General features: G+C 43.5%; 1 protein-coding gene across 1 annotated transcript; it reads right to left on the bottom strand.

Annotated features, from left to right (window-relative positions):
- Positions 1-839: 839 nt before the first annotated feature.
- On the bottom strand, positions 840-27,630 carry LOC135556135 (glutathione hydrolase-like YwrD proenzyme). The gene is made up of 11 exons (XM_064989069.1): positions 27,262-27,630; positions 26,905-27,058; positions 26,019-26,172; positions 19,516-19,722; positions 18,291-18,443; positions 18,001-18,088; positions 16,921-17,092; positions 4,884-5,040; positions 3,979-4,149; positions 3,737-3,821; positions 840-3,355 (listed from the first exon to the last, which is right to left on the bottom strand). The coding sequence occupies exons 1-11, from the start codon at positions 27,359-27,361 to the stop codon at positions 3,114-3,116; spliced, it is 1,683 nt and encodes a 560-aa protein (XP_064845141.1). The 5' UTR covers positions 27,362-27,630; the 3' UTR covers positions 840-3,113.

Genomic DNA, 27,630 nt, shown 5'->3' with positions numbered 1-27,630 from the left:
CATTGAGATTGCCTGCAATGACAACAAGCTCAGTCCGATGATGCTGTGACACACTGCCCCAGACCATGACGGACCCTCCACCTCCAAATCGATCCCGCTCCAGAGTATAGGCCTCAGTGTAACGCTCATTCCTTTGACGATAAACTTGAATCCTACCATCACCCCTGGTGAGACAAAAGGCGTTTCACAGTATGTACATTGCAATTTATTGCTCTGGCCACATCTGCAGTCCTCATGCCTCCTTGCAGCATGCCTAAGGCACATTCACGCAGATGATCAAGGACCGTGGGCATCTTTCTTTTGGTGTTTTTCCAGAGTCAGTAGAAAGGCCTCTTTAGTGTCCTAAGTTTTCATAATTTTGACCTTAATTGCCTACCGTCTGTAAGCTGTTAGTGTCATAACAACCGTTCCACACGTGCATGTTCATTAATTGTTTATGTTTCATTGAACAAGCATGGGAAACAGTGTTTAAACTATAAAATGAAGATCTGTTTTTACGAATTATCTTTGAAAGACAGGGTCCTGAAAAAAGGACGTTTCTTTTTTTGCTGAGTTTCTCTATATATATTTTTTTAAGCATGGGAAACAGTGTTTAAACTCTATAAAATGAAGATCTGTTTTTACGAATTATCTTTGAAAGACAGGGTCCTGAAAAAAGGACGTTTCTTTTTTTGCTGAGTTTCTCTATATATATATTTTTAAATGTAAATCACATTTTTTGGGGGCGTACACCCGACGGCATTGCACGTACCCAGTTTGGGAATACCTGGTCTAAGCTGTTTATCCCGCTGAAAACACAGTTGACAAATAAAACAATACTATAAGCACACATTTACCCGTAGAAATAACATTTTTTTTATTTGTCTTTTCATTTACATAAGCAAATTCATACTTTCTCATATTTTGGTTGCTAAAGATGCAACCCAGTCATTCGTTCAATTAGTTCAATATTTATGGACACCACCTTGTCGTTCGTTCTTTATGTTCTGTTGGTATGCTCGCTGGCAAAATTAATTTCCCTTGCTTTCTAACTAGCCAGCAAGCTACGGCTAAAACAGTCACGACATCTGGGCCAGAATAACAGCAACGTAGCTGTTTTCTATTGACATTAATTCAGATACATCCATAACAATGAGCTGATGATGCCTGAATTTGCCTGGCATAGCTAGAAAAGTTTGCCATCTCATCAGGTCATTCGACACTGTTCATTACGAGGAGACCGCACTGCATATCAAAAACTAGGCTAGAAGCTATCTAAATGTTTTGTCTCCCAGCAAACCTGCCAATATGACAACCAAATAAAAAAATATGAGTTGCTGAAAATAGCTAGTCAAACTAGAAACATGGGAGGATTTTTGACAGCATAGCGTCACTTGTGTCATGACTGCAACTGTAGGGACCAGAGAAATTCATGTTCATCACTCACCACGTTAGGTCATCAGACGCTCAAAAAAACACAAATCAATGCTAGCTTGCTAGCTAAGTTTTTCCTCGACCTGTGTTTACAATGTATCCAATTTCGTTTTGTGTGGTTGTTGGTTTAGCTTTCTGTAACTTTGTAGCAAGTACGGTCTGCATATGTAAATTAGAAATGAGGTCTGCAGTTGTAAATGAGAACTTGTTCTCAACTGGCCTACCTGGTTAAATAAAGGTGAAATAAAAAAAATGTAGGCGCTTATTGCGTCATGATTGTCCCAATATCTTTTCCAACTGTCTCGATATCTTTTTCAACGGTGCCTTTATCTGGTTTTAATGTCCATCCTAGAATGCCCTTCTAGCCAATCAGAAATTAGTATTCAACAACGCTGTGGTATAATATAACATTAACTCCTGCAGAATTATGCATTTCTTGAAGTGAAATTACACAACAAATGTTAATTTTGTCTCAGGAACAGGAGTTGAGAAATATGATTTCTTTCTTTCAGCATCTCTTTAGAAATGTGAATGCGCGTGTAATGTGTTATCTTTGACACTGTTATGTAAGCAGACAGTATTTCAATCACACCTAAGATGAACTGAAGTCTTATCAGAAACATATTTTGTCATTTTCTCAGCTTTTAATTTTCTTAAAACCGGTCAAACTGATGACATTTGGACATTTTGCACAGACCACTGTTTTGGAGTTATTGTGTTTTCTCCACGGTCCTTACACGAAGCAGACAACTTTACTGGTGCTAACTAGACTACTAATACATTCTATCGATTTAAAACATTATTCTGGTGAGCACTACTGTATTTAGTCTTCTGGGGCAACAAATAATGACAGAAGAGAAGCTGCATGCATCAAACTATAGGTGATAAACAAATAGCCTACCAAATGTTGGAAATGATAATAAGGCCTACCAAATGTCAGAAATTATAAGCAAAAACAGGCATCTTATCCGGGTTTCTCATAATGTTTATATGATGTTTACATGCATCAACTCAAAAACAGAATACTGAATAATAATGGGATATTGCTGTTCATGTAAACATGGTCAGTGAGTGGACAAGTGTGGTGCACTGTCATACTGTAAAGATTCTGTAAGCTCTCTAGCTCCCCCTAGGGAGGGGAGAGGGTCACTAGTACTCTCAGAAAAAAAGGTTCTATCTAGAACCTAAAAGGGTCTCCTGCTGTCCCCATAGGAGAACACGTTGAATTATGGTTCAAAGTAGAACCCTTTTGGATCCAAGTAGAACCCTTTCCACAGAGGGTTCTACATGGAACACAAAATGGAACCAAAAATGGTTTTACCTGGAACCAAAAAGGGTTCTCCTATGGGGACAGTCGAAGAACCCTTTTGGAATCGTTTTTTCGAAGAATGTAAGAGCTGTACGATTATTCAAATTCATATCAAAATCGCAATATCGACATGTGCAATATCCATATTGCGAGAGATTCATATTGGGTGCAATATTTTGAACCGCCACTAAGCTGCGTGTAACATCTGTTTTTATTATTATTATTATTATTATTATTATTATCTGTTTCCTAATATAAATCATTCTATTTCACTGATTCCAAAAGTGCACCCAAATGTTTTGATCTATATTGCAAGCCAAAATCGCAATTGCAATATTTGGTAAAAAAATCACAATTATATTTTTTTGCCGATATTGTGCAGCCCTAGTCACTAGTACCCCTGGGCACAACCATCAGCTCTGGGGTCTGATCCTGCCCACAACACCCTAACATTGGGCTCTGCATCCTGGGTAGACAGGTTCCACCAATCCCCTACTGAGATGACCTGGCCTCGCCCAAACTGACTCCGGTCATGGCCAGTGATAGGCCAGCAAACCACATGGCTACGCTTTTCCAGGTCTTCAGCAACACCCTCGTCGACACCCACCTCCAAATTGACACGCCACTGCTGGGCTGTGAGAGGAGAGGATACAGATAAAGCAGGATTTCCGGTAGGTCATGTGGAGTTTTTATTATGACAAATAAATATAGCATTTTCACACACTTTCCTATCTCTATGCATTACTAACAACATGTGCGTGCACGTTTCTTAGACTAAATTATGATAGTATTTTTTTTCCTGATGCAGGCAAATTATTATAGTGTAGTTTACTAAACATGTAAACATAGCCCGTCAGGCAGAAGGTCTGGGCATCGAGGAGGGGGGTTAGGGTTACTCTACCTGATCTACAGTACAGTAAGCGGATTTCTACTGTGGGTAGGCTGATTAACATCAGAGAGAGAGAGAGGAGGGTCATGTGGCCTGGCCTCTCGCCTGGTTCACAGAGAGCTTACCAGCCTTGTCATGCTGCACATACATGCGAGGGGCATCTAGCGCCTCTTGGGGGTTCATCCCAAACTCCAGCATGTTCAGCAACACCTGGATGGAGAGGAGAGAGAGAACACAGGCCACTAAACTAAAGCACCAGGAAAGTGAGAGAGAGAGAGAGTGTGTGAGTGTGAGTGTGTGTGTGTGTGTGTGTGTGTGTGTGTGTGTGTGTGTGTGTGTGTGTGTGTGTGTGTGTGTGTGTGTGTACCTGTATGTGGCCCTGCGGCTGCATAAAGGCTCCCATGACCCCGAGGGAGCAGAGTAGGCGTCCAGAGGCGGGGTCGGTCAGCAGGGCCGGGATGATGGTGTGGTACGGTCTCTTCCCCGGCCCTACACAGTTACTATGGCTACACTCCAGAGAGAAGTGAGCACCTCGGTTCTGATGGACCACAGAGTTCAGATGGAACCAGGAGGAAACAATGAAAGCAATTCAATAGATATTTCAGTTCCAAACTGTATTCCTACGATAAATATTTTGGGCGACCTGATCAAATTCACAGAAATGTGATTTATAGATTGATCTATCATTCTACTTGAAAGCAAGTCTAAGAAGCGGTGGATCTGTTCTATGTGCGCTATTTCTATGCTTCCCATTCTTAAGTTTTGTTTTTGCGTATTTTACTTTCAACTTTGTACACCAGCTTCAAACAGCTAAAACAACAATATTTTTGGTTATGTAAAATATACTTCACAGCGGTTTAGATGGTACAATGATTCTCTACACTATACTAACTTATTTTGTCACATAAACTGAAATTAGGCTAACTGTTCAGTTTTAGAAAACAGGAAATGGCGGAGCGATTTCTGCATAGTGCAAATTTAACTGTTTGTGGCAGGACTAGAATAAACTTGAAGCCTAAATATTGACAATAAAAAGTTTCCTTTCTATTCCCATAGTTTTAAAACTTGGGCCAAGACTCAATCTGTATCGCAGAAGATCCGCCGTATAGCGTGATAGAAATTCAAAGGCAATGTTCCTGAGTAAGCGGAGACTGCATTCACGGGAAAAGCTGCATATTTCGGTTCAATTGGAAATAACCTTTACATTTTAATCAAGGTACGGATTGAATTTAGCCCCTGGTTCCTCAACGACCGAGACAGGCTGCCACTCACTTGCAGGGAGAAGCCACAGCTCTGAGGCACCAGACCAGTTCCGAAGCCCATGTAGTTACTGTTGATGAATGAGCAGGCATTGCCCTGGCCGTCCACCACCGTGAAATACACCGTGTCACTTCCTGTGGGCACATCACGATCCGCCATGACGCTGGCCCTGAGGAATGGGAGAGAGAGAAAGTGAGGAATATGAGAGAGAGAGAGAGAGAGAGAGAGAAGGGAAAGATAGAGCACTCCGGGGGATTTATTTAATTCCTGTAAATAAACAGGAATTAGACTTTCTCATACACATGCAGACACACATAATACAAATCGAGGTGAGGGGGATGGAAATGCTTTTGGCGGTTGATCTGCTTCTGTTCTGTGGGTGGCACTGTGTGCTCTTTTTAAAGGATGGGTCCCGGTCTCTCCTAGGCTATGGGATCCGGGGAGTCGGGTGCGGTCTGCTGGTCATTGGGATGACAACCCAACTCAGGATGAGGAGGGGTTTTAGAGGGTGGAATAGTGGGGACAAATTGGAGATTTACGTAGTAGCAATGCAAATATCATGGTAAAGCTATATAGACACTCAATCATCATGTTACTTTTTAATGGTACGTTTACAAACATATATTATGATTAATAGAATTTAAACTTGTCTCATTACGGTAATTGGTGAAATAAGTATAGCCAGTTATAATTGTAATGGAGATAATAAGAAAGACGATCAGTATTTACCTGGCTAAAAGAGAACGAATATAATACCTATTGTTCACAGGAAACTCAGTCAACAATTTTAGATTAAGTTTTGTGGAAAAAGGACTGGGGGGAGAAATATATTTCTACCACGGGCAAAGAAATTCAAAAGGGGTGGTGATATTAATTAAGTCATTTTTATTTTTATTATTAACCTATACGGTCCAAATAATTATGATCCATGCTTCTTTGAAAATATAAAAATGTATCAAGCAACACAAAACTCTATAATTATGGTGGGAGATTATAATACGGTTTTAAATACCTCTATGGATCGTAAAGGAAATCACCCATTTTATGCTGCCATTCTAAACCTCCAGAAAAACGTGGATGAACAAAAATACATCATTACGAGGCTTATTGAAACAAATCATCAAGGAACCCACCAGGTACAACCCTAAATCTGTAAACAAGGGCACCCTCATAGACGTCATGCTGACCAACTGGCCCTCCAAATACACCTCCGCTGTCTTCAACCAGGATCTCAGAGATCACTGCCTCATTGCCTGTATCTGCTACGGATCCGCAGTCATCACTGTCAAACGCTCCCTAAAACACTTCTGCGAGCAGGCCTTTCTAATCGACCTGGCCCGGGTATCCTGGAAGGATATTGACCTCATCCCGTCAGTTGAGGATGCCTGGTCATTCTTTAAAATTAACTTCCTCACCATTTTAGATAAGCATGCTCCGTTCAAAAAATGCAGAACTAAGAACAGATATAGCCCTTGGTTCACTCCAGACCTGCCCTCGACCAGCACAAAAATATCCTGTGGCGGACTGCAATAGCATCGAATAGTCCCCGCGATATGCAACTGTTCAGGGAAGTCAGGAACCAATACACTCAGTCAGTCAGGAAAGCAAAGGCCAGCTTCTTCGGGCAGAAATTTGCATCCTGTACCTCTAACTCCAAAAAGTTCTGGGACACTGTAAAGTCCATGGAGAACAAGAGCACGTCCTCCGAGCTGCCCACTGGACTGAGGCTAGGTAACACTGTCACCACCGATAAATCAATGATTATCAAAAGCTTCAACAATCATTTCTCAACGGCTGGCCATGCCTTCCTCCCCCCGCAGCTACTCGCCCAAGCCTCTCCAGGTTCTCCTTTACCCAAAGCCAGATAGCAGATGTTCTGAAAGAGCTGTAAAACCTGGACCCATACAAATCAGCTAGGCTGGACAATCTGGACCCTATATTTCTGGAACTATCCGCCGCCATTGTCGCAACCCCTATTACCAACCTGTTCAACCTCTCATATTGTCTGAGATCCCCAAGGATTGGAAAGCTGCCGCAGTCATCCCCCTCTTCAAAGGGGGAGACACCCTGGACCCAAACTGTTACAGACCGATATCCATTCTGCCCTGCCTATCTAAGGTCTTCGAAAGCCAAGTCAACAAACAGGTCACTGACCATCTCGAATCCCACCATACCTTCTCCGCTGTGCAATCTGTTTTCCGAGCCGGTCACGGGTGCACCTCAGCCACGCTCAAGGTACTAAACGATATCATAACCGCCATCGATAAAAGACAGTACTGTGCAGCTGTCTTCATCGACCTGGTCAAGGCTTTCGACTCTGTCAATCACCAAAGTTCCTTAACTATAGGGACAAAGATAAAGTTCTTCAACTGGCCATCCATGCCAAAAAGTCGGGAGTCGGACCTTTGATGTATGAGGGCCATCGGATCTACATCAACTTTGACATGAGCAGAGACCTCTACATGAAACGCAGAGAATTCAACCCCGCACAACTATTGACAAATGGAAGGAAAGAGACATCACACTGAAATCAGCAAAAGAAGCTACCCAATTCTTGGGAAACTTGGACAAGGAGAACGGTGGAAATGGCAATGAATTAAATGTATAGGCTACAGGACAGCCTCCCAACAGACGATGTACAACAGATGTCACGTCCTGACCATAGAGAGCCCTTGGATTCTCTATAGTGGTTTAGGTCAGGGTGTGACTAGGGGGGTGTTCTAGAATGTGTATTTCTATGTTGGTTGTTTTATATGGTTCCCAATTATAGGCAACTGGTAATCGTTACCTCTAATTGGGATCATATTTAGTTAGTCCTTTTTCTTCCCTGCATTTGTGGGATATTGTTTGTGCTTGTTGCACCAACTTCCAGGTTGGATGCGCGCTGTGTTAAGAAACAGTGCGGCTTGGTTGGGTTGTGTATCGGAGGACGCATGACTTTCAACCTTCGTCTCTCTCGAGCCCATACGGGGGTTGTAGCGATGAGACAAGATAGTAGCTACTACAACAATTGGATACCATGAAATTGGGGAGAAAAAGGGGGTAAAAAAATTAAAAAATTAAAAAAGAACAAGTCAGTTAAGAACAAATAATTATTTCAATGACGGCCTAGGAACAGTGGGTTAACTGCCTGTTCAGGGGTAGAACAACAGATCTGTACCTTGTCAGCTCGGGGATTCGAACTTGCAACCTTTCGGTTACTAGTCCAACGCTCTAACCACTAGGCTACCCTGCCACCCCAACATCATTTGAGTCAATTGGACGTGCACCTGTGGATGTATTTCAAGGCCTACCTTCAAACTCAGTGACACCTTGCTTGACATCATGGGAAATCAAAAGAAATCAGTCAAGATCTCAGAAAAAAAATTGTAGACCTCCGCAAGTCTCATCCTTGGGAGCCAATTCCAAACGGCTGAATGTACCACGTTCATCTGTACACACAATAGTACGCAAGTATAAACACCATGGGACCATGCAGTCGTCATACAGCTCAGGAAGGAGATGCGCTCTGTCTCCTAGAGATGAACGTACTTTGGAAAAAGGGGGAGGCTTGCAAGCTGAAGAACATCATCCCAACCGTGAAGCACGGGGGTGGCAGGATCATGTTGTGGGGGTGTTTTGCTGCAGGAGGGACTGGTGCATTTCACAAAATAAATGGTGTCATGAGGAAGGAAGATTATGTGGATATATAGAAGTAACATCTCAAGACATCAGTCAGGAAGTTAAAGCTTGGTCGCAAATGGGTCTTCCAAATTGTAATTGTAATTTTGCACGCCCAATTCTTCAGTGTTTGATTTGTTAAAAAAGTTTGAAATATCCAATAAATGTCGTTCCACTTCATGATTGTGTCCTACTTGTTGTTGATTCTTCACAAAAAAATACAGTTTTATATCTTTATGTTTGAAGCCTGAAATGTGGCAAAAGGTCGCAAAGTTCAAGGGGGCCGAATACTTTCGCAAGGCACTGTATATAGTTAGCTAGCTAACTATTGCTATTGAAACAGATTATGTCTTTTTGCTATGTTTTTCGGGAAGAACATTGTTTGCTTCCATGAGCTAGGTAGCTTTTTTTATGACCAGCAGTGTAGATGCACGAGACAACATTACCAGCATCATAGCACACGTATCGATGAATCGTTGTGACATATGAAATACGAGTGATAGTTTAATAAATGTGCAAAAAAATTTATAGACTGTCATATCGGTGCATCACTAGTAAAGACCCATCTCAACATCACGTGTTGTGGATAATACTTAATATATGAATACAATAACATGTGTGACATGGAATGTCAATGGAATTATGCAGCCAACCAAAATAAGGTATTTTCTTACTTGAAAAATAATAACGGCAACGTCTGTTTTTTTACAAGAAACTCACCTATCAGGAATTGAAAATGAAAGGTTTGGGCGAGCTTGGGATGGGTTGGCATTCTCCTCCACCTACTTCTCAAGATCCAGATGAGTGGGGGGTGGGGGATGGGGGATGGGGTAATTGTGGACGGGATGCAACTCTAGACAAGTCATCAACTAAACTAACCCACAACTACTAAACTATTAAACCACAACATGCAAGAGATGTGTCTATCTGAACTGTAGAGATAAAAACATCTATTACAATTACTCTCACATCCATATTCACGAATTGACTTATTTACTGTGAACCTTTCTTTAATTGATTGTTTCTGAATGTAAATAGTTTCATAGAATAATTACGGACCATAGCCTTCACGTTAATGCTCAAACCTCCTATACCAATAATAAATGTTCTTAAAATTCAACACAGTTTACTTCATTACTCAACACACAGATATACAGTGGGGCAAAAAAGTATTTAGTCAGCCACCAATTGTGCAAGTTCTCCCACTTAAAAAGATGAGAGAGGCCTGTAATTTTCATCATAGGTACACTTCAACTATGACAGACAAAATGAGAAAAAAAATCCAGAAAATCACATTGTAGGATTTTTTATGAATTTATTTGCAAATTATGGTGGAAAATTAGTATTTGGTCAATAACAAAAGTTTATCTCAATACTTTGTTATATACCCTTTGTTGGCAATGACAGAGGTCAAATGTTTTCTGTAAGTCTTCACAAGGTTTTTCACACACTGTTGCTGCTATTTTGGCCCATTCCTCCATGCAGATCTCTTCTAGAGCAGTGATGTTTTGGGGCTGTTGCTGGGAAACACGGACTTTCAACTCCCTCCAAAGATTTTCTATGGGGTTGAGATCTGGAGACTGGCGAGGCCACTCCAGGACCTTGAAATGCTTCTTACGAAGCCACTCCTTCGTTGCCCGGGCAGTGTGTTTGGGATCATTGTCATGCTGAAAGACCCAGCCACGTTTCATCTTCAATGCCCTTGCTGATGGAAGGAGGTTTTCACTCAAAATCTTACGATACATGGCCCCATTCATTCTTTACTTTACACGGATCAGTCGTCCTGGTCCCTTTGCAGAAAAAAAGCCCCAAAACATGATGTTTCCACCCTCATGCTTCACAGTAGGTGTGGTGTTCTTTGGATGCAACTCAGCATTCTTTGTCCTCCAAACACCACGAGTTGAGGTTTTACCAAAAAGTTATATTTTGGTTTCATCTGACCATATGACATTCTCCCAATCTTCTTCTGGATCATCCAAATGCTCTCTAGCAAACTTCAGACGGGCCTGGACATGTACTGGCTTAAGCAGGGGGACACGTCTGGCACTGCAGGATTTGAGTCCCTGGCGGCGTAGTGTGTTACTGATGGTAGGCTTTGTTACTTTGGTCCCAGCTCTCTGCAGGTCATTCACTAAGTCCCCCCGTGTGGTTCTGGGATTTTTACTCACCGTTCTTGTGATCATTTTAACCCCCACGGGGTGAGATCTTGCGTGGTACCCCAGATCGAGGGAGATTATCAGTGGTCTTGTATGTCTTCCATTTCCTAATAATTGCTCCCACAGTTGATTTCTTCAAACCAAGCTGCTTACCTATTGCAGATTCAGTCTTCCCAGCCTAGTACAGGTCTACAATTTTGTTTCTGGTGTCCTTTGACAGCTCTTTGGTCTTGGTCATAGTGGAGTTTGGAGTGTGACTGTTTGAGGTTGTGGATAGGTGTCTTTTATACTGATAACAAGTTCAAACAGGTGCCATTAATACAGGTAACGAGTGGAGGACAGAGGAGCCTCTTTAAAGAAGAAGTTGCAGGTCTGTGAGAGAACCAGATATCTTGCTTGTTTGTAGGTGACCAAATACTTATTGTCCACCATAATTTGCAAATAAATTCATTAAAAATCCTACAATGTGATTTTCTGGATTTTTCTTTCTCATTTTGTCTGTCATATGATGAAAATTACAGGCCTCTCTCATCTTTTTAAGGGGGAGAACTTGCACAATTGGTGGCTGACTAAATACTTTTTTGCCCCACTGTACATGTCTTTGGAAATAAATGTAGATAGTGAAGTATGCCCAACTGTTGTCTGGGAGGGTATTAACGTTTATATGAGAGGTTGTATCATGTCTTACTCTTCAAATTAGAAAAACAAGACCCATTAAGAATTTGAAAATCCACAGCTTAAAAAGAAAACACAGTTTAGATAGAAATGCTTCAAAAGTTCAACACTTTTAAGCTTGAATATAACACAATAAACATCCAATCTTCAGAGATTGCTGCCATGATATCCAAGCAACAATGTGTTGAGCAAGGTGAAAGTACTGGAAAAATGCTTGCGGGGAAAAGGAACATACCACCCATAGCATTCAAACCCCTAATAGATCCTTCTGAAATAGACCCAGTCTTTAAAACCTGTTAAGGCTCGGGACAATACTGCCCCCTTTGGATGAATTGCGTGCCCATAGTAAACTGGAAAAAAATCTGTCCAAAATTGCTAATATATGCATATAATAATAATTATTGAATAGAAAACACTCTAAAGCTTCTAAACCCGTTTGAATTATGTCTGTATGTATAGAAGAACTCACAGGGCAGCCAATCTCCCAAACTATTTATCTCATCAGGAAATTTGGGCCAACTTTGATGTCATCGCCCCCACCCTTCCCAACCAGCTATGGATCTGGGATCAGTTTCTATGTCTTCCGCGAGATGTCTTCTATCAGTAGAGAGTTTAATTGTGCAAATCCCGTGGGCTTTGACCCTTTGGCAGGCAAAATACTGGGTGTCGCGAGAAAATACATGCACTTTCAGGCGCGCGTTGTGCACAGAGCGCCCTTTGTTCCATCTTGCACGAGAAGAGTACAGTTTGTCCGGTCGATTTGAGAATTGTTTTGTAAGTTAATAACATCCTAAAGCTTGATTTCCTTAAGGCCATTTTACCAATTATAAGTGAACCACAGAAAATGAATATGAATATATGAAGGTGAATTGTTGGAGGCCATTAGTAATCTACAAAATGGGAAATCTCCTGGTGATTTTACAGACACTTTCATAATGAATTAATTAATAGGCAGACACTAACTTTAACTACAGAATATCTCACCATAGTGCATTTCCATCTCCTCCTCTTCCCTTCATTCCTTTCTCAAGCACACAGAGAGAGGCTGTCAACAGTTAATTGAAATATGTTTTGTTGTGAAACATATTACTATCGATGTTCCCCTGCCCCTGCCATTCTCATTCTAAATCGAAACTAATTTTTGTCAGGAGAATTTTATACTCCTGTTCATTTACCAATTCAATTAAACTACCTGTTAGTCTGTTATATCAGGATTTGTAAGATACTGATAGAAAAGGAAACAGACAGAGGCCCAGTCTACCAAAGTTAAATGTTTATTCACAAGAACGTTCTGAAGTCAAGAATACAAATAAATTCATTTTATACTGACTTCTCACGCCCACACATACACACGCACACACATACACACAAACATACGCACACACATACACACACACACAAACATACGCACACACATACACACACACACATGTCCTGCTACGCACACACTGTCTGTCTCACTTCCCAGCCGACATAGATAGTGACCTTGTCCTTGAGACGCACTCCCCGTTCTCTCCCAAATCTCTAGTCAGGTCGGCACGAAGCTCAGACAGTCTGTGTTTAGAATACCATAAAGGCATATTGTTTCACCCTAATTCTGGCTAGGACTACACATTTATTGATTATGATTTCATACATTTTAATCAATTCCATACAATTATATGTTTCATGGCAGAATATTCTAATCATTCAATTAACAGACAATTCTCACCTATCAATTTTACATATTAGTAAAGACAAGACTAAATAGAGAATAGTCTAATGGGTGAAAATATGATCCCTTGATGAAAGAACAGCATGTGCAGCCTGAGAAGGACCTTTCTCAAATCATCAGTAGCCTATAGCTGCATCATGCAGCCCATATACATTTTGATTTATAAGACATTCTAAGGTTTGTATCATTCACAACTAAAGTTGCCAAATAACTTTAAATCTAGCGTAGGCTATAGGGCCTGTTTCAAATTACCACTTTTACACTCAACATAGCCACTTGCTCTAAAATTAGAAAAATATCCTTTAAGTTCAATTATACTCTTCTTACTAAAAAAATAATATATACTGAACAAAAGTATAAAGATTTTACAGGATTGCAGTTAATATAAGGAACTCAGTCAATTTAGGGGGCACAGCAATGGGTGGGCCTGTGAGGGTATAGGCCCACCCACCGGGGAGCCAAGCCCAGCAAATCATAATGAGTTTTTCCCCCAGGAAATGGCTTTGTTACTGACAGAAATACTCCTCAGTTTCATCAGCTGTCTGGGTGACTGGTCTCAGACGATACCGCAGGTGAAGAAGCCAGATGTGGAGATCCTGGGCTGGCGTGGTTACACGGTAGTGCGTACAGCCCAGTACTTTACTGGGGCAAAGCTGCCTGCCATCCAGTCACCCAGACAGACTTCGTCAACCATTTTGAAAAGAAGGTCGACGACATCCGATCCTCGTTTGCTAAGTCAAATGACACCGCTGGTTCTGCTCACACTGCCCTACCCTGTGCTCTGACCTCTTTCTCCCCTCTCTCTCCAGATGAAATCTCGCTTCTTGTGACGGCCGGCCGCCCAACAACCTGCCCGCTTGACCCTATCCCCTCCTCTATTCTCCAGACCATTTCCGGAGACCTTCTCCCACCTCACCTCGCTCATCAACTCATCCCTGACCGCTGGCTACGTCCCTTCCGTCTTCAAGAGAGCGAGAGTTGCACCCTTCTGAAAAAAACCTACACTCGATCCCTCCGATGTCAACAACTACAGACCAGTATCCTTCTTCTTTTCTCTCCAAAACTCTTGAACGTGCCGTCCTTGGCAGCTCTCCCGCTATCTCTCTCAGAATGACCTTCTTGATCCAAATCAGTCAGGTTTCAAGACTAGTCATTCAACTGAGACTGCTCTTCTCTGTATCACGGAGGCGCCGCACTGCTAAAGCCAACTCTCTCCTCTGCTCTCATCCTTCTAGACCTATCGGCTGCCTTCGATACTGTGAACCATCAGATCCTCCTCTCCACCCTCTCCGAGTTGGGCATCTCCGGCGCGGCCCACGCTTGATTGCGTCCTACCTGACAGGTCGCTCCTACCAGGTGGCGTGGCGAGAATCTGTCTCCTCGCCACGCGCTCTCACCACTGGGGTCCCCCAGGGCTCTGTTCTAGGCCCTCTCCTATTCTCGCTATACACCAAGTCACTTGGCTCTGTCATAACCTCACATGGTCTCTCCTATCATTGCTATGCAGACGACACACAATTAATCTTCTCCTTTCCCCTTCTGATGACCAGGTGGCGAATCGCATCTCTGCATGTCTGGCAGACATATCAGTGTGGATGACGGATCACCACCTCAAGCCGAACCTCGACAAGACGGAGCTGCTCCTCCTCCCGGGGAAGGACTGCCCGTTCCATGATCTCGCCATCACGGTTGACAACTCCATTGTGTCCTCCTCCCAGAGCGCTAAGAACCTTGGCGTGATCCTGGACAACACCCTGTCGTTCTCAACTAACATCATGGCGGTGGCCCGTTCCTGTAGGTTCATGCTCTACAACATCCGAAGAGTACGACCCTGCCTCACACAGGAAGCGGGCGCAGGTCCTAATCCAGGCACTTGTCATCTCCCGTCTGGATTACTGCAACTCGCTGTTGGCTGGGCTCCTGCCTGTGCCATTAAACCCCTACAACTCATCCAGAACGCCGCAGCCCGTCTGGTGTTCAACCTTCCCAAGTTCTCTCACGTCACCCCGCTCCTCCGCTCTCTCCACTGGCTTCCAGTTGAAGCTCGCATCCGCTACAAGACCATGGTGCTTGCCTACGGAGCTGTGAGGGGAACGGCACCCCAGTACCTCCAGGCTCTGATCAGGCCCTACACCCAAACAAGGGCACTGCGTTCATCCACCTCTGGCCTGCTCGCCTCCCTACCACTGAGGAAGTACAGTTCCCGCTCAGCCCAGTCAAAACTGTTCGCTGCTCTGGCCCCCCAATGGTGGAACAATCTCCCTCACGACGCCAGGACAGCGGAGTCAATCACCACCTTCCGGAGACACCTGAAACCCCACCTCTTCAAGGAATACCTAGGATAGGATAAAGTAATCCTTCTCACCCCCCCCCCTTAAATGATTTAGATGCACTATTGTAAAGTGGCTGTTCCACTGGATGTCAGAAGGTGAATTCACCAATTTGTAAGTCGCTCTGGATAAGAGCGTCTGCTAAATGACTTAAATGTAATGTAAATGTAATCCAGGACCTCTACACTAGGCGGTGTCAGAGGAAGGCCCTGAAAGTTGTAAAAGACCCCAGCCACCCCAGTCATAGACTGTTCTCTCTACTACCGCATGGCAAGCGGTACCGGAGTGCCAAGTGTAGGACAAAAAGGCTTCTCAACCGTTTTTACTCCCAAGCCATAAGACTCCTGAACAGGTAATCAAATGGCTACCCGGACTATTTGCATTGTGTTCCCCAACCCCTTCTTTTTACGCTGCTGCTACTCTCTGTTTATCATATACGCAGTCACTTTAACTATACATTCATGCACATACTACCTCAATCAACCTGACTAACCAGTGTCTGTATGTAGCCTCTCTACTTTTATAGCCTCGCTACTGTATCGAGCCTGTCTTTTTATTTCCTACCTATTGTTCACCTAATACCTTTTTTGCACTATTGGTTAGAGCCTGTGAGTAAGCATTTCACTGTAAGGTCTACACCTGTTGTATTCGGCACACGTGACAAATAAACTTTGATTTGATTTGACGATCACATTCCTCAGTAACATGTGAGTCAACCAAACTTCTCCAAGGAAACAAGATCCTGGAGTTTCAAGTTAGTCTGGAGAGAATTCCAAGAACATGGAGCTGAGTAACTAAAACACTATAAAAATATATTGTATAGATCAATAATCTATTAAAATACCTATTGTTTTTACTAGTATAATGTCTGTCCCTCAGTTTTATGTCATTGTTGTTACACACAATTATTAGCTAATCACGCCCTTTTAGTATGTCATAATTTTGAGGATTCCATTAATAATTTGGTGTCAGTCCGGTGTCACTTGGTGTTACTCAATTTAAATGAAGGGAAATAACATTGTGAGCAAAATTAATAATCGTATCACTGCAGTAAAAAAAAATTAAAGGGTTAATGACCTAAGATTTGAGCATCTGTGGCCTCCATTTAAGAAAATTTTCAATAACCTAAAATGTCTCATTAGTGTTACGATCATCGGTGTTACTACTCCTACTGGTGCACAATGTTATCCTAGTGGTAAAAAGTATTTAAAGTCATTAAGCTGCCATATTATTTGATTTAGAATGGGATGATGTACCCAAATATATTTAAATAAATAAAAATAGAGTACATTTTTTTCCTAAATTCCACCGCAATTCAAGAACGACCCAGCAAAGTGAGAACATTTCTCTCTGGTCCTTGAAAACAAAAAGGTGTCATTCACTCAAAGCCCTGATCCTGTCATGGGTCGAGACATTCTCTATCTCTCTCTTGCACTTACTCTCTCCCTCAAATTATTTTTCTCTCACTTGCTCACTCATAACAAAGACACACACACACACCTTTGTGGTCTTACCTGTCCATTTGTATGGTGTGTGAGAGCTGCAGGCTGTAGTCTTTAGACAGTAGACTCTCCAGAGGGACTTTAACGTGATCTGGGTCAGCACAGTAATGGACTGTATCAGCCAGGCTCAGCTTCAGGGCCTCAGCCAACACATGGAGGTAACTTGCACTGTTATGACCCATCTCTGCAGAGCACAGATACACACAAAGTGAATCAGTCAGTGGGTTGCATTGAACAGGCCAGTGTTTGTCAACTCTGATTCTGGAGCAGACCCAGGGTTGGAGGGTCTTTGTGGAAAGTCAACAAAATATCCTCACTGTGAATAACAGGTGGCTAAGCCTTTCATATCAAGCCTGATTCATATCAAAGCAACAATTGAAAAATGTTAAACACACAAAAATTAAACACACAAAGTACAGTTACATGCACAAATCAAATACACAGCTGGAACTCCGATTGAGTTGTTAGTCAGAATAATAGTCAGATTAATAGAATAGTTAGATTAAAACGTTTGCATGCTTTGCAAGAATAACTATTTCCCTAATAATCCTGTTTCCATGGACACATCTGAAATCAGGTGACCTGATAGGACTCTGATAAATGCAGAAAATTGCCAATGGAAATAAACCTTCTACCATGTCATTTTTGGGAAGCCTATTTTATTCGGACATATAAAGTTTGTATGTGAAAACTACTTCTAAGATGCATACTCTCAGTTGTTCCGAACTCACTTCACTCGCGCTAAAAACAGGGAGGCTCGCACGGCTGGTGCTAACACATGCGCAGATCAAATACACTGCTGGAACGACGATTTAAGGTGTTTACATGTCCTAATAATTCAAAAGATTGCTCAGAAAACAAGGGGTTTTAATTGGCGTATAGTTACTTCAACTAAGATAAGCAGAGTAAGGTGTTTATATGACTAATGCCATACTCTGCCTGCTACCATAATCTGTTTAACATCGAATTATTAGTGTTCATGTAAATGTACTCACTGTCTCAGTGGAGTTTATATATCTATGCTCTTCCCCACAATTAATACATAGCTGGGGTTGTCCTTCGTTGGGGAGACTGAGGTTAAGATGTAGCTACCTTTGATGGGGAAGTTCTCCAGTATATTGAGGGCCATGAGTGCTGCCATGCCTTGACTGTTAGGAGGGACTTCCCATAGCCTCACGCCCTGAGAGAGACAGAGGGAGATAAAGAGAAAGAGAAAAGAAAGAGAGACACACAGAGAGAGAGAGAGAGACAGAGAGAGAGAGAGAGGGAGAGACCACAGTAAGGGATTGATAGTAACATGAACTTTGTGTCACTGTGATCCACCCTACAGTAGCAAATCCCTGTTTAGTTGGTTGTGGTGTGTTCTGTGTCCTTGAACCTACCCTGTAGTCAGTGTGGATGGGTTTGATCTCCTCGCTGTCATGGTTACGTAGATCATCCAGACTCATCACTCCTCCATTCCGGATGATGACATCAACAATCAACTTCGCCACTCTGCCTTCATAGAACCCTACTTTACCATGCTGGCCCAGCTCCTGGTCGGAGATGTCAGTCAATCAATTAATCAATCAATGACTGGGAAATATTTAAATGGATATTTGGGAGTGACACTATAACAAAACTACTCATCTGATATTCCAGTGAGCGCAATATGAGTCAGAAAGGAGTTTCTGTGTACATGTGACATGTCAGCCCACTTGGGCTAGGGGCTCCTTTGTGTACAGGATTGATAACAGACGCCATCCCTAATAGGTGGTGTGTTGCCACGCCAACAGGGAATGTGTCACCACAAACAGTTTGATATTGAACACACGCCATTCCTGTGGAAGGAGTTGTGGGTCAGATGATATGAACTGAAAATAATCAATGAACTGAATGTGATTATGAATGGATGATGGCCTGATGGTATCCATGTTATCCATGGCATCACTCAGTAATAAATACAAATAATAATAATGTATTCAACTTCTATGGCGCTTTTCATAACAGAAATACATTTCATGTGCTTCAAAAGCAAAAAACAAACAGGCAATATAATCAAAGATGTACTATATAGAAAAGATGGTTGACTGGTCGCTCTAACAATAGATGTGCATATCCTCAAAGGCGATAGGCAGGCGGGAGAAGGCGAGATCTGTTGGGAACATTCTAGCCAATGAGAGGGCAGATACGCCTGTGAACAACAGGCACAACTCCCGATATAAAATTGTTTGTCTCAACGTTGCCGGAATGTCACGTGCATTACACTTATATCAGTACATTCGTAACAACTTAAGTCCTAAGCATTATGAAACTTCTATTAGATCAAATAAGCCTTGACACGCTTTCATTGCCCCCCATACAAAAACTCCTCACTTGGTTTGCTTAACGCTTATTTTCGCGTACAGATTTTGGGGCAGAGTCTACCCTCTTACTCAAGTAAAACCAGACTAGTGACTCAGGGACTCACAGGTGAAAGGAACAAACCTGTCAGGCATGACATCAGAGATCGATACAATACACAGTAGAGTTGAGCCTGCCCCGGTAGTGAGAAATGCACACACAGACACTCCTCTCTGGGTAATGTTGAGCATCACTGATTCTCCCCTCAGTCAAGGACAGGGTTACCTGGAAAGTTTGGGCCAGATGAGGGTTGGAGAACACCTGTCCATGTTTGGGCGCATCGTTCTTAATCAGGAAGTCTCTTCCTAGCTCCCTCCCAGCAGCCCTCATGGTACGGACCCACTTGGCCCAGTGGTGCGCGGTCACCTGGGCAACGGGGAATCCACACAGGGCGAGGTCAGAGGCGGGCCTCAGGACATCCTGGAGAGAGAGCTTGTAGACACATAGGAACAGGAAACACACAGTTAAGGAGTTAGGGTTTCCACTAGTTACCACAGCCACAAAGAATAAATGGTCTATATCTTAGCAATTCATGATAATTGTTTTTGCTTTTTGGTCGTAATTTAAGGTTAGGGTTAGGCATAAGGTTAGCACTGTGGTTGAGGCTGGGGTTAGGTTTAAAAAAACCTAAGGTCGATGTTCACACCCCACAGGAATCTATTTAGCATCATATAAAAACATCACCATAAAAATGTCAGTTTAAATCAAATCAAAGTTTATTTGTCACATGCGCCGAATACAAACTTACAGTGTCATGCTTACCTACAGGCTATGACCAATGGTGCCGAAAAAGAAGAAAAAAAGTATGTGTGTGTGTGTAAGTAAAGAAATAAAACAACAGTTGAAAGACATTTGAAAAAAGAGTAGCAAGGCTATATACAGACACCTGTTAGTCAGGCTTATTGAGGTAGTATGTACATGTAGGTATTGTTAAAGTGACTATGAATATATGATGAACAGGGAGTAGCAGAAGCGTAAAAAGAGGGGTTGGCGAGTGGTGGGACACAATGGAGATAGCCCGGTTAGCCAATGTGCGGGAGCACTGGTTGGTCGGGCCATTTAGGTAGTATGTACATGAATGTATAGTTAAAGTGACTATGCATATAAAATAAACAGAGTAGCATCAGCGTAAAAGAGGGGTTGTGGGGGTGTTACACAATGCAAATAGTCCGGGTAACCATTTGGCTACCTGTTCAGGAGTCTTATGGCTTGGGGGTATAGACTGTTGAGAAGTCTTTTTGTCCTCGACCTGGCACTCCGGTCCCCCTTGCCATGCGGTAGTAGAGAGAATAGTCTATGACTGGGGTGGCTGGTGTCTTTGACAACTTTTAGGGCCTTCCTCTGACACCGCCTGGTGTAGAGGTCCTGGATGGCAGGCAGCTTTGCCCCAGTGATGTACTGGGCCGTACGCACTACCCTCTGAAGTGCCTTGCGGTCGGAGGCCGAGCAATTGCCATTACAGGCAGTGACGCAACCGGTCAGGATGCTCTCGATGTTGCAGCTGTAGAACCTTTTGAGGATCTCAGGACCCATGCCAAATCTTTTTAGTTTCCTGAGGGGGAATAGGCTTTGTCGTACCCTCTTCACAACTGTCTTGGTGTATTTGGACCATTCTAGTTTGTTATTGATGTGGACACCAAGGAATTTGAAGCTCTCAACCTGCTCCACTACAGCCCCGTCGATGAAAATGGGGACGTGCTCTGTGCTCCTTTTCCTATAGTCCACAATCATCTCCTTGGTCTTGGTTACGTTCAGGTATAGGTTGTTATTCTGGCACCACCCGGCCAGGTCTCTGACCTCCTCCCTATAGGTTGTCTCGTCGTTGTTGGTAATTAGGCCTACCACTGTTGTGTCGTCAGCAAACTTAATGATGGTGCTGGAGTCGTGCCTGGCCATGTAGTCGTGGGTGAACAGGGACTACAGGAGAGAACGGAGCATGCACCCCTGGGGAGCTCCAGTGTTGAGGATCAGCGTGGCAGATGTGTTGCTACCTACCTTTACCACCTGGGGGCGGCCTGTCAGGAAGTCCAGGATCCAGTTTCAGAGGGAGGTGTTTAGTCCCAGGATCCTTAGCTTGGTGATGAGCTTTCAGGGTACTATGGTGTCGAACGCTGAGCTGTAGTCAATGAACAGCATTCTCACATAGGTGTTCCTTTTGTTCAAGTGGGAAAGGGCCGTGTGGAGTGCAATAGAGATTGCATCATCTGTGGATCTGTTTGGGTGGTATGCAAATTGGAGTGGGTCTAGGGTTTCTGGGATAATGGTGTTGATGTGAGCCATTACCAGCCTTTCAAAGCACATCATGGCTACGGACGTGAGTGAAACAGGTCTGTAGTCATTTAGGCAGGTTGCCTTTGTTCTTGGGCACAGGGACTATGGTGGTCTGCTTGAAGTATGTTGGTATTAGACTCAATCAGGGACATGTAGAAAATGTCAGTGAAGACACCTGCCAGTTGGTGAGCACATGCCCGAAGCACACGTCTGGTAATCCGTCTGGCCCCGCAGCCTTGTGTATGTTGACCTGTTTAAAGGTCTTACTCACGTCAGCTACGGAGAGCGTGATCACACAGTCGCCCGGAACAGCTGATGCTCTCATGCATGCCTCAGTGTTGCTAAGATAGATATATTCGTTTTTTTGCAGTCTCAATCCAACGCATCCGCCTATGTAACACTTCCACATCTGCTGTGAAAGGTGACAGAGCTAGAGGGGTGTTTGTCAGACCATGAGATATCCAAAAATCGTCTGTAGCGGCCGGTTTAAACTACAAACTATTATGACCCATCTATGGAAAGATGAGACTTTCACGAACACGATGGTGTTCTCCGTTTTACTCTACGATCCCCACCAGCGTCTTGGGACTCATCTGAGTTCGGTACAGCCGATCTGCCAACTTCTTTCTGTAGCATCTGAACAGTTTGGGCTGCACACTATGACCCCTCTGTGGAAAGGTGAGAATCTCAAGAACACGTACATGTAGGTTGTTTTTTCTCTAGGATGTACACAGGCCTCACAAGACTCGTCTGAAGGTCCGCTGGTACCAGTTGAACAAATTAATGGAAGCGTACAGTTGAAGTCGGAAGTTAACAAGAAATTTGTGGAGTGGTTTAAAACGAGTTTTAATGACTACAACATATGTGTATGTTAACAAACTATAGTTTTGGCAAATTGGTTAGGACATCTACTTTGTGCATGACACAAGTAATTTTTACAAAAATTGTTTACAGATTATTTCACTTATAAATCACCATATCATAATTCCAGTGGGTCAGAAGTTTACATACACTAACATTTACATTTACATTTAAGTCATTTAGCAGACGCTCTTATCCAGAGCGACTTACAAATTGGTGAATTCACCTTCTGACATCCAGTGGAACAGCCACTTTACAATAGTGCATCTAAATCATTAAGGGGGGGGGGAGGGGTGAGAAGGATTACTTATCCTATCCTAGGTATTCCTTGAAGAGGTGGGGTTTCAGGTGTCTCCGGAAGGTGGTGATTGACTCCGCTGTCCTGGCGTCGTGAGGAGTTTGTTCCACCATTGGGGGGCCAGAGCAGCGAACAGTTTTGACTGGGCTGAGCGGGAACTGTACTTCCTCAGTGGTAGGGAGGCGAGCAGGCCAGAGGTGGATGAACGCAGTGCCCTTGTTTGGGTGTAGGGCCTGATCAGAGCCTGGAGGTACTGCGGTGCCGTTCCCCTCACAGCTCCGTAGGCAAGCACCATGGTCTTGTAGCGGATGCGAGCTTCAACTGGAAGCCAGTGGAGAGAGCGGAGGAGCGGGGTGACGTGAGAGAACTTGGGAAGGTTGAACACCAGACGGGCTGCGGCGTTCTGGATGAGTTGTAGGGGTTTAATGGCACAGGCAGGGAGCTCAGCCAACAGCGAGTTGCAGTAATCCAGACGGGAGATGACAAGTGCCTGGATTAGGACCTGCGTCGCTTCCTGTGTGAGGCAGGGTCGTACTCTGCGGATGTTGTAGAGCATGAACCTACAGGAACGGGCCACCGCCATGATGTTGGTTGAGAACGACAGGGTGTTGTCCAGGATCACGCCAAGGTTCTTAGCGCTCTGGGAGGAGGACACAATGGAGTTGTCAACCGTGATGGCGAGATCATGGAACGGGCAGTCCTTCCCCGGGAGGAAGAGCAGCTCCGTCTTGCCGAGGTTCAGCTTGAGGTGGTGATCCGTCATCCACACTGATATGTCTGCCAGACATGCAGAGATGCGATTCGCCACCTGGTCATCAGAAGGGGGAAAGGAGAAGATTAATTGTGTGTCGTCTGCATAGCAATGATAGGAGAGACCATGTGAGGTTATGACAGAGCCAAGTGACTTGGTGTATAGCGAGAATAGGAGAGGGCCTAGAACAGAGCCCTGGGGGACACCAGTGGTGAGAGCGCGTGGCGAGGAGACAGATTCTCGCCACGCCACCTGGTAGGAGCGACCTGTCAGGTAGGACGCAATCAAGCGTGGGCCGCGCTGGAGATGCCCAACTCGGAGAGGGTGGAGAGGAGGATCTGATGGTTCACAGTATCGAAGGCAGCCGATAGGTCTAGAAGGATGAGAGCAGAGGAGAGAGAGTTAGCTTTAGCAGTGCGGAGCGCCTCCGTGATACAGAGAAGAGCAGTCTCAGTTGAATGACTAGTCTTGAAACCTGACTGATTTGGATCAAGAAGGTCATTCTGAGAGAGATAGCGGGAGAGCTGGCCAAGGACGGCACGTTCAAGAGTTTTGGAGAGAAAAGAAAGAAGGGATACTGGTCTGTAGTTGTTGACATCGGAGGGATCGAGTGTAGGTTTTTTCAGAAGGGGTGCAACTCTCGCTCTCTTGAAGACGGAAGGGACGTGGCCAGCGGTCAGGGATGAGTTGATGAGCATGGATTCTAAGTTTGTAGTGCTCCTTGCTCGCACACGCTTTTTCAGTTCTGCCCACAAGTTTTCTATAGGATTGAGATCAGGGCTTTCTGATGTTCACTCCAATTCATTGAATTTGTTGTCCTTAAGCCATTTTGCCACAACTTTGGAAGTATACTTGGGGTCATTGTCCATTTGGAAGACCCATTTGCGACCAAGCTTTAACTTCCTGACTGATCTCTTAAGATGTTGTTTCAATATATCCACATAATTTTCCTTTCTCATGATGCCATCTATTTTGTGAAGTGCACCAGGCCCTTCTGAGGCAAATCACCCCCACAACATGCTGCTGCCACCCCCATGCTTCACAGGTTGGGATGGTGTTCTACAATGTTACTGTTATCAGGCCTGTTACAGCATTTTGCATAACATCATCATTCGTACAAAGGCTGGGCATATCATAAGCCCCAATTCAATTGTTGTACAAAAGGGCACGTAACTAGCCTGCTAATGATGAGTTCATTATCATAAAACGCAACAGAATTCAGCCTGTCTAACTATTCTCTGAGGAACTCGTTTTGGTCTCCACAGTAGATATGATGCCATTTTTACAGGTAAACCACCTCAAGTGTCAGTTTAGCATTAATCTCCAATCTAGACGTATATTTTTATTATTATAATTAATTGAGAAACAGGCTTTAAATTTATAGTGAAAACTAAACTTAGATTAGAAGAAGGATTTAATTTATCTAGGATTAATTTAAAACTAGGTTTAAAATTTGGTGCCCCAAGATTAATAGATAAACCTTTATTTAACCCAGTTTAAGAGTTAATCCATGTTGGTGCAACCCACCCTATGTGTACAAAACACTAAAGACACCTGCTCATTCCATGACATAGACTGACCAGGTTGAATGAAGGTGAAAGCTATGATCCCTTATGGATGTCACTTATTAAATCCACTTCAATCAGTGTAGACGAAGAGGAGGAGGCGAGTTAAAGAAGGATTTTTAAGCTTTGACACAATTGAGACATGGATTGTGTATGTGTGCCATTAAGAGGGTGGATGTGCAAGACAAAATATGAAAGTGCCTTTGAACGGATATGGTAGTAGGTGCCTGGCACACTGGTTTATGTCAAGAAGGGTCCACCACCCAAAGGACACCCAGCCAACTTGACACAACTGTGAAAAGCATCGGAGTCCACACGGGCCAGCATCCCAGTGGAAAGCTTTTGACACCTTGTAGAATCCATGCCCAGACGAATTGCGGCAAATTTGTTTATCAATGTTTACATATCATTCTGTTTGCAACTACAGCTATAAATACAGCTGCCCAAATAGCCAACAGCAGGTTGCCATGGAGAGAAAGTATGAAGTATGAGTATGACGTCTCAATATAACACAATGTACTATACAGATCAACAAAGCAACAGCTCCTTTGAGGAAGCCATGGAAACAGAGTAGAACTGCCTGCTAGGGATGAACAGCTGGACCCAGACCAAATACAGGTCAAGAATGAACAAATTAGATCTAAAAATAACAAGAGGACAGACAGTGTGTGGGACTGGGGGCATGTTTTTAATGCTTATTGAAGGACGGACACACTCAGAGTGCAGAGTCGTTCAGTTGTTGCCATGGATAAGCTACAAACAAAAAAACAAGTGGACAGAAAGGAGCCGTTTGTTGATGTTTTAGATCTAATGTATTTTTTTTAAGATGGATGTACACTATGGATGCACTGCTTCACAACATGAGCGGTCTCACTGCATTAGAAACAGAATATAATAGCGTAGAAATTCTATAAAATACTAAAGAATAAAACATTATTGTCCATCTGGAGCTATAATAAAATAACCATACATCATACTTTACCTTCTGACTGCCAAACAGGCGGACGGTGTCACACCAGCAGGCCGCGGCCCCCGGCACGGTGGCGTTCAGGGCGTGGAAGGATGGGATCGGGTTAGACTCACTGTATCCATACCTCTCCAGGAGATCCACTGTCTGTGCCCTGGGAGCCCGGCCACTGGAACAAGACACACGCACACAGTCAAACGGGGATCAACAGAAGCTAAATGTGTTGGTCTAGTAAGTAACACACAAATAATTTAGTATGACTGAGACCGAAAATTTCTAAGGCAGGCAAGCCACACTGGCTACCAACACACCCAAATGGGCCAGTGATTAGCTCAAGGTCACTGATCCAGAACTGGATGGTCAAATACGTTCAAGGCTGCCACCCAATCAGTAAGAAACCAGTCTAGTATAATCAGTCATTGCAACACACTAGGGTTAAATAGAAAGTATAACACAATAGTGGCTAGAAAAAACACAACGCCAAGATGAATAACACTGGTTATTCCAGAGTCAACTGGAACTGCCCACACACACACACACACACACACACACACACACACACACACACACACACACACACACACACACACACACACATTACTTGGTAATAACACACTCACACACTCATAAAGAAACAGAGGGAAAGGAATTATTCACTGAGTAACTGATTGTTGGAGTATTTTTGATGTATGTTTACTAAACCAACGAGGGGGGGGGAGAATATATTAGATCATATTGCCAGCCTAACCATTCATGATACAATAACCCTTTGCTGAAAATGCTGACTGTTAGCCTACCACATGTTTTTTTATCTGGCTGTAAAGTGTGTGGTTAAAAACAACAATGAAATATGACAAAACATGAGCTACTGGGTCTTGGCAGTGCAGTGCCACCCCCTCACCTGCCGTTCAGGCCGCGCACCTGGCCTGTGCTTGCGTCATAGAACAGACAGAAGCTGTCCCCACCGATCCCACAGCTGCAGGGTTCTGTCACGGCCAGGGCGGCAGCCACAGCCACAGCAGCATCAGCAGCATTCCCTCCTCTCTTCAAGATGTCTGTGAGGGGAGCAAGTCAAGATGGTATCTGAATATGTCAGGTCCAGCCAGGGTCTGGACTCGGATTGGAGAGTCATTTAAAGCATAAAGTGATGAAAAGTGATATCGCCTACAAACATGAAACAACGTGCAAATTAAGATACTATTTTTCACATAGGCCTTCATCAAAGGCGCACTAAAGCATTTGGACCAGAGCCACTCACCCAGACCAATGTTTGATGCCAAGGGTTGACTTGATGCCACACAGCCATGTAAACAAACAACAACTGACCGGCGCGAGGTGAAGGGGAGATCGGGCTGCATAGCCTCGGCTACTTCTCCTTTATCACACAAAAAAAACTATTTCCTTCAATACTTCCTCACGTGAAACGCACTGTGCACAGTTCAGTCATTTCTGTTAAGAGGCACTCTATTTGGACGGCGAAAATAACTTGCTCAATAACGTTTCCCTGTGACATTCACTCGACAATTATTATAATCCAAATGTCATATGAATAATCTGATATTGTTCCACACTATTTTGCTACATTGTGTCACTTTGCTTCCTGATCGATTAATCGGGGGTCGATTGA

Source organism: Oncorhynchus masou, chromosome 15 (genome assembly GCF_036934945.1).
Source record: "Oncorhynchus masou masou isolate Uvic2021 chromosome 15, UVic_Omas_1.1, whole genome shotgun sequence".
Classification (NCBI taxonomy): domain Eukaryota; kingdom Metazoa; phylum Chordata; class Actinopteri; order Salmoniformes; family Salmonidae; genus Oncorhynchus; species Oncorhynchus masou.
This window is presented reverse-complemented; position numbering and strand designations above follow the sequence as displayed.